Source organism: Setaria viridis, chromosome 7 (genome assembly GCF_005286985.2).
Source record: "Setaria viridis chromosome 7, Setaria_viridis_v4.0, whole genome shotgun sequence".
NCBI lineage: Eukaryota > Viridiplantae > Streptophyta > Magnoliopsida > Poales > Poaceae > Setaria > Setaria viridis.
Genome location: NC_048269.2, coordinates 35,074,539 through 35,087,297, shown reverse-complemented (window position 1 = coordinate 35,087,297; position 12,759 = coordinate 35,074,539). Strand labels below are relative to the sequence as shown.

General features: G+C 42.6%; 1 protein-coding gene and 1 pseudogene across 3 annotated transcripts; one reads left to right on the top strand and one right to left on the bottom strand.

Annotated features, from left to right (window-relative positions):
* Positions 1-513: 513 nt before the first annotated feature.
* Positions 514-9,868, bottom strand: LOC117865629 (regulatory-associated protein of TOR 1). 3 transcript variants are annotated; one of them, XM_034749853.2, is made up of 23 exons: positions 9,276-9,866; positions 8,077-8,179; positions 7,554-7,636; positions 7,298-7,456; positions 7,092-7,208; positions 6,806-6,963; positions 6,559-6,713; positions 6,288-6,432; positions 6,137-6,215; positions 5,917-6,018; positions 5,638-5,721; positions 5,435-5,545; positions 4,995-5,348; positions 4,735-4,915; positions 4,002-4,613; positions 3,549-3,875; positions 3,327-3,450; positions 3,122-3,246; positions 2,907-3,046; positions 2,692-2,793; positions 1,890-1,975; positions 1,652-1,736; positions 514-1,535 (listed from the first exon to the last, which is right to left on the bottom strand). In XM_034749853.2, exons 1-23 carry the CDS (start codon positions 9,597-9,599, stop codon positions 1,200-1,202), a joined length of 4,092 nt encoding a protein of 1,363 aa, XP_034605744.1. In that variant the 5' UTR covers positions 9,600-9,866; the 3' UTR covers positions 514-1,199. The 3 variants fall into 3 exon arrangements, with proteins under 3 accessions (XP_034605744.1, XP_034605745.1, XP_072151480.1); XM_034749854.2 differs by having other exon boundaries at positions 3,327-3,447; XM_072295379.1 differs by having other exon boundaries at positions 2,907-3,246; positions 9,276-9,868.
* Positions 9,648-12,420, top strand: LOC117864954 (uncharacterized; annotated as a pseudogene).
* Positions 12,421-12,759: the final 339 nt, after the last annotated feature.

Sequence of the window (12,759 nt, the reverse complement as noted above, 5' to 3'; positions counted from 1 at the left end):
TGGTTACGGCCAGGATGTACGGCCACACTGACACTGTAAATAACAGAAGAGTACAAGGTTCGTCGTCAAGCGCCCGACTGCAAGGACCTCGGCATCTCACCGACGACCACTACACAGCAGCCTCCGCGCACGGAGACGGAGCCTCGTCGCGCAACGTTACTTCTCCTCCTACGAGATGCGACGACACGTCCAACTGGTCAGTGCAAGTGCAACCGTCACGCAGGATGTCCTCCAGCAGCAGCCCCCGCGCCTGCGCGAGATGGCCGCCGCCACGCAGCGCGCCAGCCAGCTACGACAGCGCCGGCGCATCCCACAGCAGGCCCCGCTTGACGGCCTCCCGCGCAACCTCCCTCGCCGCGTCCACGTCCCCAGCAACGACGCACCCGGCGACCACGACGCCGAACGTCGTGACCTCAGGAGAAACACTTGTGATATCCATCCACAAGGAGAGACCTCAGGACTTGAAAGCCCGCCCATGCTTCTTTTCCTTACTTTCACTTCTAGATTGAAAGATACACAAGGAAGAACACAATACATTGCCTGACAACTGTACAGTCATATTTACAAATGGACAATCTGTCCGGTGATTACAATACAAGCAGCACAAAGACTCGTTCATGCAGGCCACACCAATCCCCTCTAGCGCTATGTTATTAGCTGGACAAATGCATCTATCTATTCAACATCCATCTGTGAATACAGGAGACATGTGCATGCATTCTATTTCTACCTGGGCCCGTATGCACAACCCCACTTGCCCAGGCAGCAGTAGCCCCTACACCACACCTGATTTATGGTATCAACCACCTCCAAACCTTTTTACAGTTGGCAAAAGCAAAGGAACGGGCAAACCCGAATGAGGTGACTATTTACATTTCGGTTAACCTAGGTATGATTAATTTATTTGGGGGGAAGCCTCCAAGTTCAATGACAGGACCAGGGTAGGGGTTAACAAACCTTGTGCAAGGAGGCTAATGAATCTTGGCTTCACTCTTATCTTACAAACTGCACTGCACACGTCGTCCAACAGGCAATATGCACCGAGAGCCCCGGTCATATCACCACCATATCGGTGACCATGCTTCACATCATCCTTTTTAATCTTGTAGCTGGACCATGGCGTGGACCCATCGCTTGGCCAAAAACATAAGGCCTACTGGTTTCATTGTTGATGCATGTCAAGAGATGTAGACCTCGCCTTACTTGTAATTTTCCTCAGCATAGATGGAGACTAGAGCATTATCACCAGCACCAGCGGCCAAGAGTGACTTGTACGGGTGGAAAGAAAGGCAGTTTACACTGCCTATTCTTTGGCCCATAAATGACGGCTGGTACCGAATTATCGTCAACTGCTCTCCTTCAAGACTGAACACTTTAATCATCTGCTTGGCTGAACCACTTGCAACAACTGGGGCATGCCGATGAACAGCTAAGGCTGTAAGGGAACCCCTGTGTGCCTCGATAGTCAGGTAGGGCTCTGCTGCCCTTCTAACATCAAGAAATTGAATGTCTCCAGCTTGAGATGCACTTACAATCTGCGATACCATAAATGATAGAAAAGGTAGCCTTGTAAAGCTTTGAGCAAGCCCACAGTTGCTTCAACAGCTGAGAATTAAAAAACATAGCAATGCAAAGAAGTGGTAGTATTTACCTTGTATGGATCAAACCCAGGCTGAAACCCTATGCCCACAACCTTTTCCGTTCTTGGGGCATGTGGCCTTGCTGTATAGATAAGCCTACAGTATAAGAAAAGAATATTCAGAGCAAAAAAAAAAAAAAATTTAAGCAGGCAGAAAAGGAAGAGGAAGGAGGACATTGGATAAGGCACATACAACATACGCAAGGTATGCTGTCACAATGACTAAGGATGTAGATACTACTGTACTTACCTATCAGGAGAACGAACATCAAAGATCCTGACAGAACCATCAGCAAAACCAGCAGCAAAATGTCCAGAGCGGACCTGAGATGCAGACTGAAACAGACGCAACAAGCAAAGGTCGTGCTCAAGAACAGACGATGCAAACAAGATCAACATAAAACTTGCTGCATAGCAAGAATCAAATACTTAAAGCAATCGAACAGTTAATTTCATGCCTACGGAATGAAAATACACGTGTTCTTGAGAAACATCTTTCAATACGTTACAGGAGAATAACAAGATAAAGCTGTTAGACCATTACTCAGAAGCAGAGTACTTATTTTTTAGTAAAGAAAAACATAGTTTAAGACACGACAGGAGCAAATCCTTTGGAAAATTCCAAGATTTGCCTCTTGCTCTTGCTCACATTGTTCAACCTAATTGGGAGAAGTTGACAACCATACAGGAAGCAACACCAAAAGCCACTTTCACTCATAAAAACACAGCAATTTCAATTGCACACAATTACTACTTTACTAGGAGTCTAGGAGGACGCATGTGCAAAATGTGCATGCATACTGTTGTTAACTTACATATCAAATACAAACCCTTGATTATATGATACCAGTTACACGCTAATGTTGCAAGTGATTAATATAAAAGTAAAACAGGAACAAGTACACAGCATGAACCGCATAACAGAAAACAGAATCACAGATCTATGGTTATTTCCACAGTGACTAAATGCAAGATAGCCTAGTCAAATCACAGAAAGATGTTCTCGAATTCATATTTGAATTACTAAGACAGTACATGGCACAAGAACTTACCAGCGCAGAAATTGCACCATCACCAGATGACTGAATGGTGCTGAGAAGTTGTTCTTTATCAAGATCCCATATCAGGATAGAAGACATGTCACCAGATGCATACTATTGGGCAACAAAAGGAAGCAAGTAACCAGATGTATCAGAAGTTAGAACAACCTAAAATGCATAAAATAAAAACCGAAGTCCGAACGACTGGGAAAATAACAGAATAGTACCAGATAACCAGATTGCTGCTGCCAGTCGATCACAATACTGCGACCAGCAGCTCGATGACCCTGAACCGATGAGAAAGCAGTTACAAGTTTTTGTCCTCCACTTTGAGTAAAATTTTTCCATATACGTACATTTCCATCACCTGCAACATAAAAATTAGATAGTGCAATGGAGGAAGATATGCATAAAAGGAAAAACATAGAGAAGAGAGGCATACTTGAGGCAGCTAAAAGCAAGCTCTCATCAAGCTCATTGATAAGCAAGAGTTTAGATAGCCCTCTTTCGGACAACTTATGGTTTTGAAAAGAGTTCACTGGTAGCGCATCATCATAGTTCCACACTCTGACATGAGACAGAACTTTAGCACAACTGCAGCAGTGCATTTCAAGCACTAGAATTTCAAATTGCAATAATAATTTCACCTTATTTGCTCATTTTCATCAGCTGCAATGACGATTGGAGAGAATGGCAACAATAATGCTGCTTTTGTACCCGTCTCAAACCTTGTATCCCAACTAGCAATTTGACTTGTCATCTTGCAAGCTGCTATTCCCATGGTCAGCAACAAGAAAAAAAACAACAGATAAATAAGCAAGAGTATCGATAACAATAATGTAATGCAAATCAATGTATCTGCCACGTACAGGATCGCTGGCACTTAGCAATGCAACCTAATGCAATTTGTTCTCTCTCTTCTCTTCTAGCATTGGCTTCTTCATTATCATCAGAACCAGTTAAAAGTGGCCTAGAGAAGTGACCACAACTCCAGTTGTAGATTGTTGATTGGGGAAGTATACTTAGTTCAGCATTACTGGGAGCCGCAACAGAGCTTAAAAGGGGACCAGCTAAGCCCTCAGGTGAATTCATAGGATGTGGTTTGAACTCCATAGAACACACTCGGCGTAATCCTGTAAGATAATCATGCTGAGGGGGGCTAACAGGAGGTGTCCTAAATGCAATTGAGAAGTTTCCTGCAAAATATTGGAAGACTCATTCAATAATTATTGACTTCCCCTCAACAACCAGTGCACAAAACTGAGGTGTTCCAACCTCCAAACACAGCAAGGAAAGTGAGTGATTACAAGTTTACAACTTACCAGAATTCATATCAAACCAGGAAGAAGAGCGTGCCATGCCAAAGTTTGATGGAGGTGCAGATGTCTCTCCTTGATGTGTACCTCCACTGTTAAATCTACTATTTTTCATTACCACTTGCTCAACACCTATAAGGGACAGTGCTCTCCGACCAATAGTTGCAATTCTTGGGTAAGGATCTTTAGCAACAGAACACATAGTTGATATAAATTGAGAATAAATGCCACTATCAACAGGTCTCGATCTGTTGTAGCTGAGACCACCATTACTTGCATTCTCTTTCAGTAATATGCCTGAATCAGAGTGTTGGGAAGAATCATCTGACTGGGGAGAGCCATGCATGATACTACTTGTTGCAATCGGGCTGCTCGTAGAAATTCTTGCATCACGGCCAGTGGCACTGCTATCACTGCCAACCCTTAGCACAGGACCAATATGAGAACCAAGGCCACTGCTGCCTTGTCGAATGTTGTTGGGACTGTAGGCATTGTTTGGACTACTTATATTGGCTAGTGACGGCAGTGACTTCAGCAATGAATTGGTTTGAGGTTTCCAATACTCAGCAGCAACAGATTTGAGATACTTATTGTGACCCAATGCAAACCGAGTAAGCGCTGGAAAAAAAATAATCAGGTCAACTCAAAATGGTTTCCAAAAGGTTAAAAAGAATATTCTATGTTCGACACAATAAAAAGAATATTATATGAAAAACGATATATTTTCTAATGCACATACCTATAGCAACCTCAGATCTAACAAGGGGGCTACAATCTGAGGAGACCTGCAGAAGGCTTCGAACGACAATTGTTTCAGCTTTTAATTTCTCGTCATCATCAGAATCATCATCGACACCATTTAATGATGTTGATCCCATATCCAGGAGATTCCCTAATGCAAAAACAGCAGAAGCTCTGACCTGGCAAGACCAAAATATTGATTAAATATCTTGTGAAGTAAGCGAAGGGGAGAACAGATGAAATATGAAGGCATTGTACCTCAGGTTGTGTCTCTGACAACAAATAAGCTACAATTTCTGGTGCATTTGATTGCAGACCAAGTAACCGAGCCTCAGGGAAATCTTCCCAGAGTTTGCCAAGGCATAAACAAAGCCACTGCAAAAGCAAAGGTTCTGTCTGTGCATCATGTGGATTTTCAGGTTGCAGATGTCTCAGGCAAACATCTATAAGACCTGCATTAATACAGGCCTCTTGACCCCTTCTATGCCCATCCACAATAACTGCTAATACGAAAGCAGCCATAGCACGCTGCTCTGGGTAAGCATCCAAACTGTCAAGAAACCTGATAAAATATGCATGTCCTCCATCTTTAACCAAGTCAACCTGGCACGACTGTCATTCAGGGAAAAGCATAAAGGTTAACACCTGAACCTTATATTACAATGGAACTTCAAAAGATTCCACAGAAGAGTGCATACCTTATCAAGAGAGAGAATTTTTGTCCATATGAACACAAGAATTTGACGCAACTCCATTGCACTTGTTTGAAGCAGTTTGAGCACATAAGGGAAGATTCCAACAGACAGGGCCTAAAACATTGATGCAAAGCGGTTTGGACACATCGGAGCATAAATAACAAACACTTGTACAAAGGTACATGCAGAAGAGTTCAACTACAAACCAAATCAACTGCCCATGGTCCCATGTCAAGAAACCTTCCAAGCAGAACAAGTGCTCTAAATCTATGTGACTGACTAAGCAGGACCTGCACAAAAACACAAGATGTAAGAAAAGGAAAACTAGAAAAGAAATCTGGTAGACAGGGGAAAACATGCGAAACATTTTACTATACTAAAATAGAATTATAGAAGTGAAGGGCAATGAGGTACTTCAGCAGAGTTAAACTGGGTTTTACAAATGATATTGACCTGTACGAAACTGTAACATAAAAATCTTGTACCTGAAGAACTATAGGTAACTGTTCAGGGGGCTTCTTGTCCTCAGAACCATGATCAAGCCACACTTCAAAAGCCGTCAGCTGTTCCGTAAAAAATGGGCTTGGCTGGTTTGAATTAGAAGACAGATAAATTTGGTTATACTGAAGTGATTATATTAGGATGACAAAACAATACTAACAACAACTTTGTATTTCTTAAAGGACTAGGTAACAAGTAGGAAACCTGAAACTCTGCATTTGGATCAGCAATTAACTGAGGAAGCTTGGAAAGACAAATCTCAGCAGCCATGTCCCATGCGTCCCTGAGATTTAGTGAGTTACAAAATGCACTGAATAACTAATGTAACAACATAAGAACTAGTCAGGTTAGCTACCACATATGGTGTTGATGTGTTGGCGGCAACAATGGATAAGAAATTGGAGAACAATTAGCAGATCGCATGATTCTCTCAGCAAGCAAGAAGTTGCGAAAGAGACTAGCAACCAGAAGATCTTGCCTGAAAAGCCTTTGGAACAGATCTGCACAGTGAAAGTGTGAAACTTTATCATAAACCCAATACAGCTAGACATTTATTTTTAACTCAAATAATCTTCTCTGATTTTATTTTTCTCAAAAGAACTATATCTATCTCCTAGACGCCATACCATGAGGAAGAACATTCCAGGCAATAGTGTCTGTAATAGCAGTGAAAATCCAATTCAGCTCTCCAAGAAGAGTTTTACGGTCATTTTGCCTTCCGGGGATTTGGTCTATAAGAGAATGATCCATAGAACCTCGGAGTAATGATCGTTTACAAAACCTGCATAGTTTATAGGCATGACCCCATGTAAGCACAAGATGTTAAATAAAAAAAAGTACAGACAATGGAGATCGGAGAGGGAGGGAGAGAACCAGTGCAATGCCATCTTGATGGGTGTTGTGAGGCAAGCTGTAAACACATCAGCAGGAAATTCTGCACTCTGAGGAAGTGTTTGATGTGCTTCGCAGGCAGCAAGAAGAATGCAATCCTTCTGTGAAGATGCAGAGGAGCTAGAACTCCAGTCTAGGCGCTGAAGTAAAAAGAAATCACTACATAAATTAGACAACTCTGGAACCAAAAAGACACAGAGACATAAATCATGATTACCTTCAACTTCAAGAATAAGAGAAATATGCATTAATGAAGCGTATAGCATACCTCTAGAAAAGCTTTCACAATAATTCCAGCTGCTGAGCAGTCAAAAACATAAATGGAAGGTGTTTTTAGCCATGAATCAAGATCAGTAATTGGAAGGGGAATATACTGTGTGTAACTCTGCAACAAAATGCAAAAAAGACCATTTCATGAGAAGCGCCTATGATAAGTACATGCAGCAAGTAATACAGTGTCTTAGTAACATTTACCTTGTTAAACACCCAAATCTCACCATTAGCTGTAGGCTTTGGGACACCATGGCCATTGTAATGGAAAAGTACTCTCTCTGATCTGGCATATTTACGGCAAGTATTACAAAGCTTCTTCACTTCCTCCACTGTTGGATCTAGCTGAAGCTTGTAACGAGCCTGCAAGTGACATCAGGATTTAGGACAAGAAGATGCAAACAATCAACATCAAAATTCAAAATACCACAGACGTTAAACAGAAAAGCAAGTTCCTCACCTTAGGTTGCCAGCGTTCATACTGTGAGTGCAATGTTTTTCCAATATTTTCAAGGGCTTTAGGAGGTGCCATTGAAAATGGATCTGAAAAGAAAGAAACAAAATTGAACATATGTCAAGGCAATTCCCGAGTGCAATAACAGCATTTAAGTACAAACCTAACAACAAATATGAATTATCATGCCTAAAATCCGGTGAATTTTCCACTTTCTCGACAAAAAATTCCAAGTGATGCAGTATCTTACACTAGAAAGTCTTAATTCATCTACCACCAAATGCCAGTTTTACACATTCAACTATGGGATAGATGCATAAAATCAGCTAAAATGAAGCAAAATAATGTCATATGGGAACAGTAGGTGCCAGACAGTTTCATTGTAGCTGTTACATCCAGTTAAAAATATTTCACTTGGCACTGAGAAAAGCAAGACACAGTTTATACAAATGGTGAAAAGCAGTTCCAGTGCATCCTAACTCGCAGAGCATATCCATATGAAGATGAGCTGAATCGAATAAGAATTTACCTATCCAGCACTCCATTCTTGCACAAGGGGAAATTTTAATTACATCCGGTGGATCAACACTTATGTTTAAACATAGTACAAGTGCAACACATCCAGTCTTCATCTGTACAACCAAATCCATCATTGGTAAATGTCATGTAAAAGATGCCGTCAACATACAAGAAAATACAGAGAATCATCTCATGGCCAGAGACAATAGAAACATTAAATAGCTACAAATTCCATAATGACATAGTAATTTGTTACAGTGGAATCTCATAAGCATTCTTTAAGCCTCCATTGTTGACACTAATAACTTGGGCAGGGAACTTTACGTCGGCCACTGGCTACTAAACGACACAATCCACAATCCAGGTTTTGTCCATGTTTTAACTTCCAGCTTCACCAACAGTACACCAGTGAAACTTGCGTATCTCTTTAACAATGTGATGCAAGTCACTCAGTCAATGATAAGCAGTGTCGCCTGGAAGGGCGACTAGCCATTCATTCTGAATGCAATAGCAACTAGTGGATCCCAAAAACATTGGAGGATTGCGCAATTTCCATTGTGTTGTATATGTAGGTATGCAGAGGCCACCATAATCATCACAACAATGACAGGACCTGTTAGGTAAGTCCAGGCCTCCAGGGTAATACTGTTTACTTGGTAATTTGAAATTTTATCCAAAAACAGACTGGTCATAACACTGGTTATCTACTTAACTGGTAATGAAATTAAAAATGTGCACGAGTCTGATGTCATGGCAGGCTACAATATTCCCCTTTTGTATTAATTATTATTAAAGCCAATCACTGCGATACAGTAAAAGGAGTAGCATGATGATATTTAAGCCTGGCCCTGAGAGCCCCCGCAACTTTTGGAGACACTTGGGAAGCAGAAGATTATCCTGCTTACAAGACTAGTGATCGAAACATTACTTATCCCATGACTTTCGAGGTCTCATTCCATCTGGCAGCGCTGCAGTTAAATGGTTTTCGTAACCGAAATTGATTAATGATGTTGAGTGAGTTTGCTGGTACCATAACCACTTCACCCGACAAGCCGGCAGCCGCTGCCCCTAATTTACAATTTTTAAGCTCAGCTAATCGCAGACCTATGAATCCCGAGAAGCCAAAACGCGCCCAATCTAGCGAGCAATCAAGTAATATAGCAGAATCAGTAGAAACAGCATCCGCATACTGGTGATCGCATCCATTACCCGGTCCTTCGGGCGCCACTTGGAGACGAGGCCGGTGGTGGAGGGCCCGGCGGCGGCGGCCGCAGCCTCGTCGAGCGCCTCGTGGCGCTGCTCGCACAGCACCACCACCTGGGGCAGGTACGCCACGGGCTCCGGCTTCTCCACCTCGGCGGGCTCGAGCCCATTCCTGGGCTCCGGCCCGTTCGCCACGGGGAGGTCATCCGTGACGTGGTTGTTGTGGTGGTGGTGGTGGTTCGGCAGCGGCGCCGGGGGCGCGGCCGGCGACGGCGACGGAGAGGACGAGGAGTGGACGAGCCTGGAGGCCATGAGATCTCCCAATGCCATGGACGCTTGCTGGCCGCGTGTCCCCTCCGTCCTCAGCCCGCAGCAGCCATGATGTTGGGGTCGGGGAGCTTGGTCACCTACATCGATCGAATCGGGGCCAGCGTGGCGAATCGGGAGGGGGGCAGCCAGGTCAGTGGGGGTGGGGAAGATCGGCCGGAGGTTGCTGGGGGAGGGGTTTAGGGTTAGGGTTTGGACGCGGCGGGAGGGGAGGGAGAGACGGAGGAGAGAGAAGCCAGGGAAGCGGCGTCCCGGTGCGGTGCGGTGCGGGAGGAAGCAGGCAACGCAACACCAGGACAGAGAGAGAGATTGACGCCACGGGGGCAAAAAAAAAAATTACTATTTTACTATAGAAACTGGCAGGAAATTGGACTCCCTCTTTTTTTTCTTTCTTCCAAGGTTTTTACTAGTTTTGGGGCCAGTGGTACGGACAATGTGCTCGTGCCCGTGCAGCTCTGTTTCTCTTCTTTTATCTGGTTTTCCATCCAATTTTTTTATCTACAATAGAAATTTCATACTCCTATACTGAAAATGGACTTCCAACAGTTGGTATGGACGTTGGGATGGCGAGCGCCGTCGTCACGTTCGCTTCAGCTTATCAGCCGACTTATCAGCTACCGAACAGTGTTTTTCTCTCACAACAAATCAGTCGTTTCAGTTTTTCAGCCGGCTTATAAGTCTAGCCAAACAGGCATGTTAACTTATTATCTTTTATTTACCGTGCACGCGCCGGTAGATGCGTTGTATTTGTGGGTAACAGTTAATTAAAATGAAACCACTAACTCCAGACCGACTACTCTAACTATTTTCATTGATCCATAGCAAAAATAATAAACTACTACTATTTGATAAACAATTGTATAATGATTATACACACTCCATCTTGTTTATTGGCTAGGAATGGAAATAATTGCATAGCTTCTTTTGGTGTCCTGGTCACTGACGCCATGATGTAGCTGGAGCCAGCACGGGGTACGGGCTGGGAGCTCGTAGCTGCTGCTGAGTCAAATACGAAATAAATATATGATCCAACAAGTCTTTTGCTGCATGTAGCTAGTTCAATGCAGTGCGTGCACGGGGTGAGTGTTGAAATATGAAATATATACTTGAAACAATCTAGAAGATTGTGGAGATCTCAAGAGACTAACTTTGTCATGTATAAGGATAATATCATAACAAGGTAAGAAGGTTCTAAAAAAAATTAGAGAGAATGTATGAGCCAGAATTGTTATGCTTCATAGTGAAGTATAGAATACTCTATAACTAAATATTTTAGCATGGTAGAAATATAAGAAACTAGATAAGGATGAGGAGAGTTCTAGAGTTAGGATATTTTGTATCGAAGAGTGTGGAAGTTGCCTATCTATAAATAGAGGTGCTTCCCTCTCTCGTAGCCGATTTCTCAACAGTAAACGAGGCCAATTGTTAGCATATACATGAAGAACGTAGTATAATTAATAAAGAACAGACAGTCAGCTGAAAGAGAGGACCTACCAAAAGCCTTTGGGCTTATGACTATATTTGCATTGAAATGCTAAAATTTAGCATTAACTCAACCAAACAATAGAGTTAATCGGTGGGCTAAACTTTAGCCAAAAAACTGTAAAAGCATCCGATAGGATAAACTTTAGTTAAGCAAAAAAAGATGTAAATTATTGGTTAGGATAAACTTTAGTCAAATACATATTTGGTCAGATACATCATTTTAGTAAACATTTTTACCATTACCGTTTTGTTATTGTATAGGATAGACATCTTTGTTTTGTGCGTACCACAGGGGATGCGTTAGGGTTCGTTCTTTCCCATTCTCTTGCTTTGGAGCGGTTGGAACTCAGGTGCTGCTATGGGATAGTTTCCCTGAAGGTACCTCGCCTACTGCAGCACCTCAACTACCTGGAGGTAAGCGGGTGCATCGATCTGAGAGTGATAGACAATGAAGCACCAAATATCTCCAGCTTTTCATATGGAGGGGTCAGCGCAGTACAACTCTCACTTGGAGAAACTTTGCAAATGAAGAGCCTATACATGACCTACTGTGGTTCAGTTTTTTATGCTCATACTAAACTTCCATCCAGCATGCCAAATCTTGAAGCTCTTGCCTTGATCCTTTAGCTGACTGTTGACTTGTTATAGGCATATCTTATGATACTATACAATCTATTGCTTGGTGCATAATTAATCTGATGGTCTGACCTTTTTATGCAGAGGGCCCATGCACCAATGCTGCAAAGTAAATTCCTTCGCCTCAGACACTTGAGCATTGCTCTTACTGGGGCAAACTATGATTATTTGTCCTTGGTTTCCTTTTTTGATGCTGCTCCTTCTCTGGAGACTTTTGACTTGAATGTGAGTCGGCATTCATATTGCTATGATTTAGTAGCTATGGTGGAAACATGACTTAATTATGTCCTTTTGTATCACATAGGTATGGCCGCTATACATGAAGAATGTTTCGGTTTTCGAAGATCCTGCGGATCTGAGGCACATGCAAGAACTGCAGCATCACAACCTTAGGAGTGTGAAGATCACAGGATTCACCTCTGCAAAGAGCTTGATTGAGTTGACATGCCATGTTCTCAGGAGTGTGATGTCACTTGAGTGCTTGACATTGGAGGCCCCTCAGAGTGGTTTCATGTGTTCTTATCCTTACAACAAATCTGGCAAATGTTCCTCACTGGATAGGTACCTCGTCATGGAAGGTCACAGAGGGGTCATGGCTATCAGAAGGTATATCGAGCTTATGGTCCCCTCCACAGTGAAGCTACATGTTTTGGAGCCTTGTAGCTGCCATGCTGTTGAACTTCAGATGTCATGTTTATCTTAATTATTCAATGATTGTGCTGGCTCCTGGTTCATGTCCAATCTTTAGCTCTGCAATATAATATTATGGGGATGTGCTAGAGTTATGTATTCGCAGTCGGACAGTTCTTTTTATTAATAATAACTTTGCTGTGGGACTGTGCATCTTCACATGTTTGTATTTTATAGTTGATTTCTTGACAGGGTTATTGGACAGCTTGAAGTTGTGTGTTGGCAGTTTATCTTGTGTCCATTATGACTACAAATGCAGGGAATTGGTACCTTACCTATCACCCACTAAATTTAACGGAATTAGCGGTAACTACTGAATTTACGGAATTAGCGGTAATATTTGCAATATTAA

Excerpts from the sequence above, each read along its gene's own strand:
- LOC117865629 (XM_072295379.1), bottom strand. The coding sequence starts at position 9,599 with ATGGCATTGGGAGATCTCATGGCCTCCAGGCTCGTCCACTCCTCGTCC. Across the intron at positions 6,964-7,091 it reads TTGTGAAAGCTTTTCTAGAG|CGCCTAGACTGGAGTTCTAG; the intron begins GTATGCTATACG and ends TTTTTACTTCAG. Across the intron at positions 5,349-5,434 it reads AAATTCTCTCTCTTGATAAG|TCGTGCCAGGTTGACTTGGT; the intron begins GTATGCACTCTT and ends CCTGAATGACAG.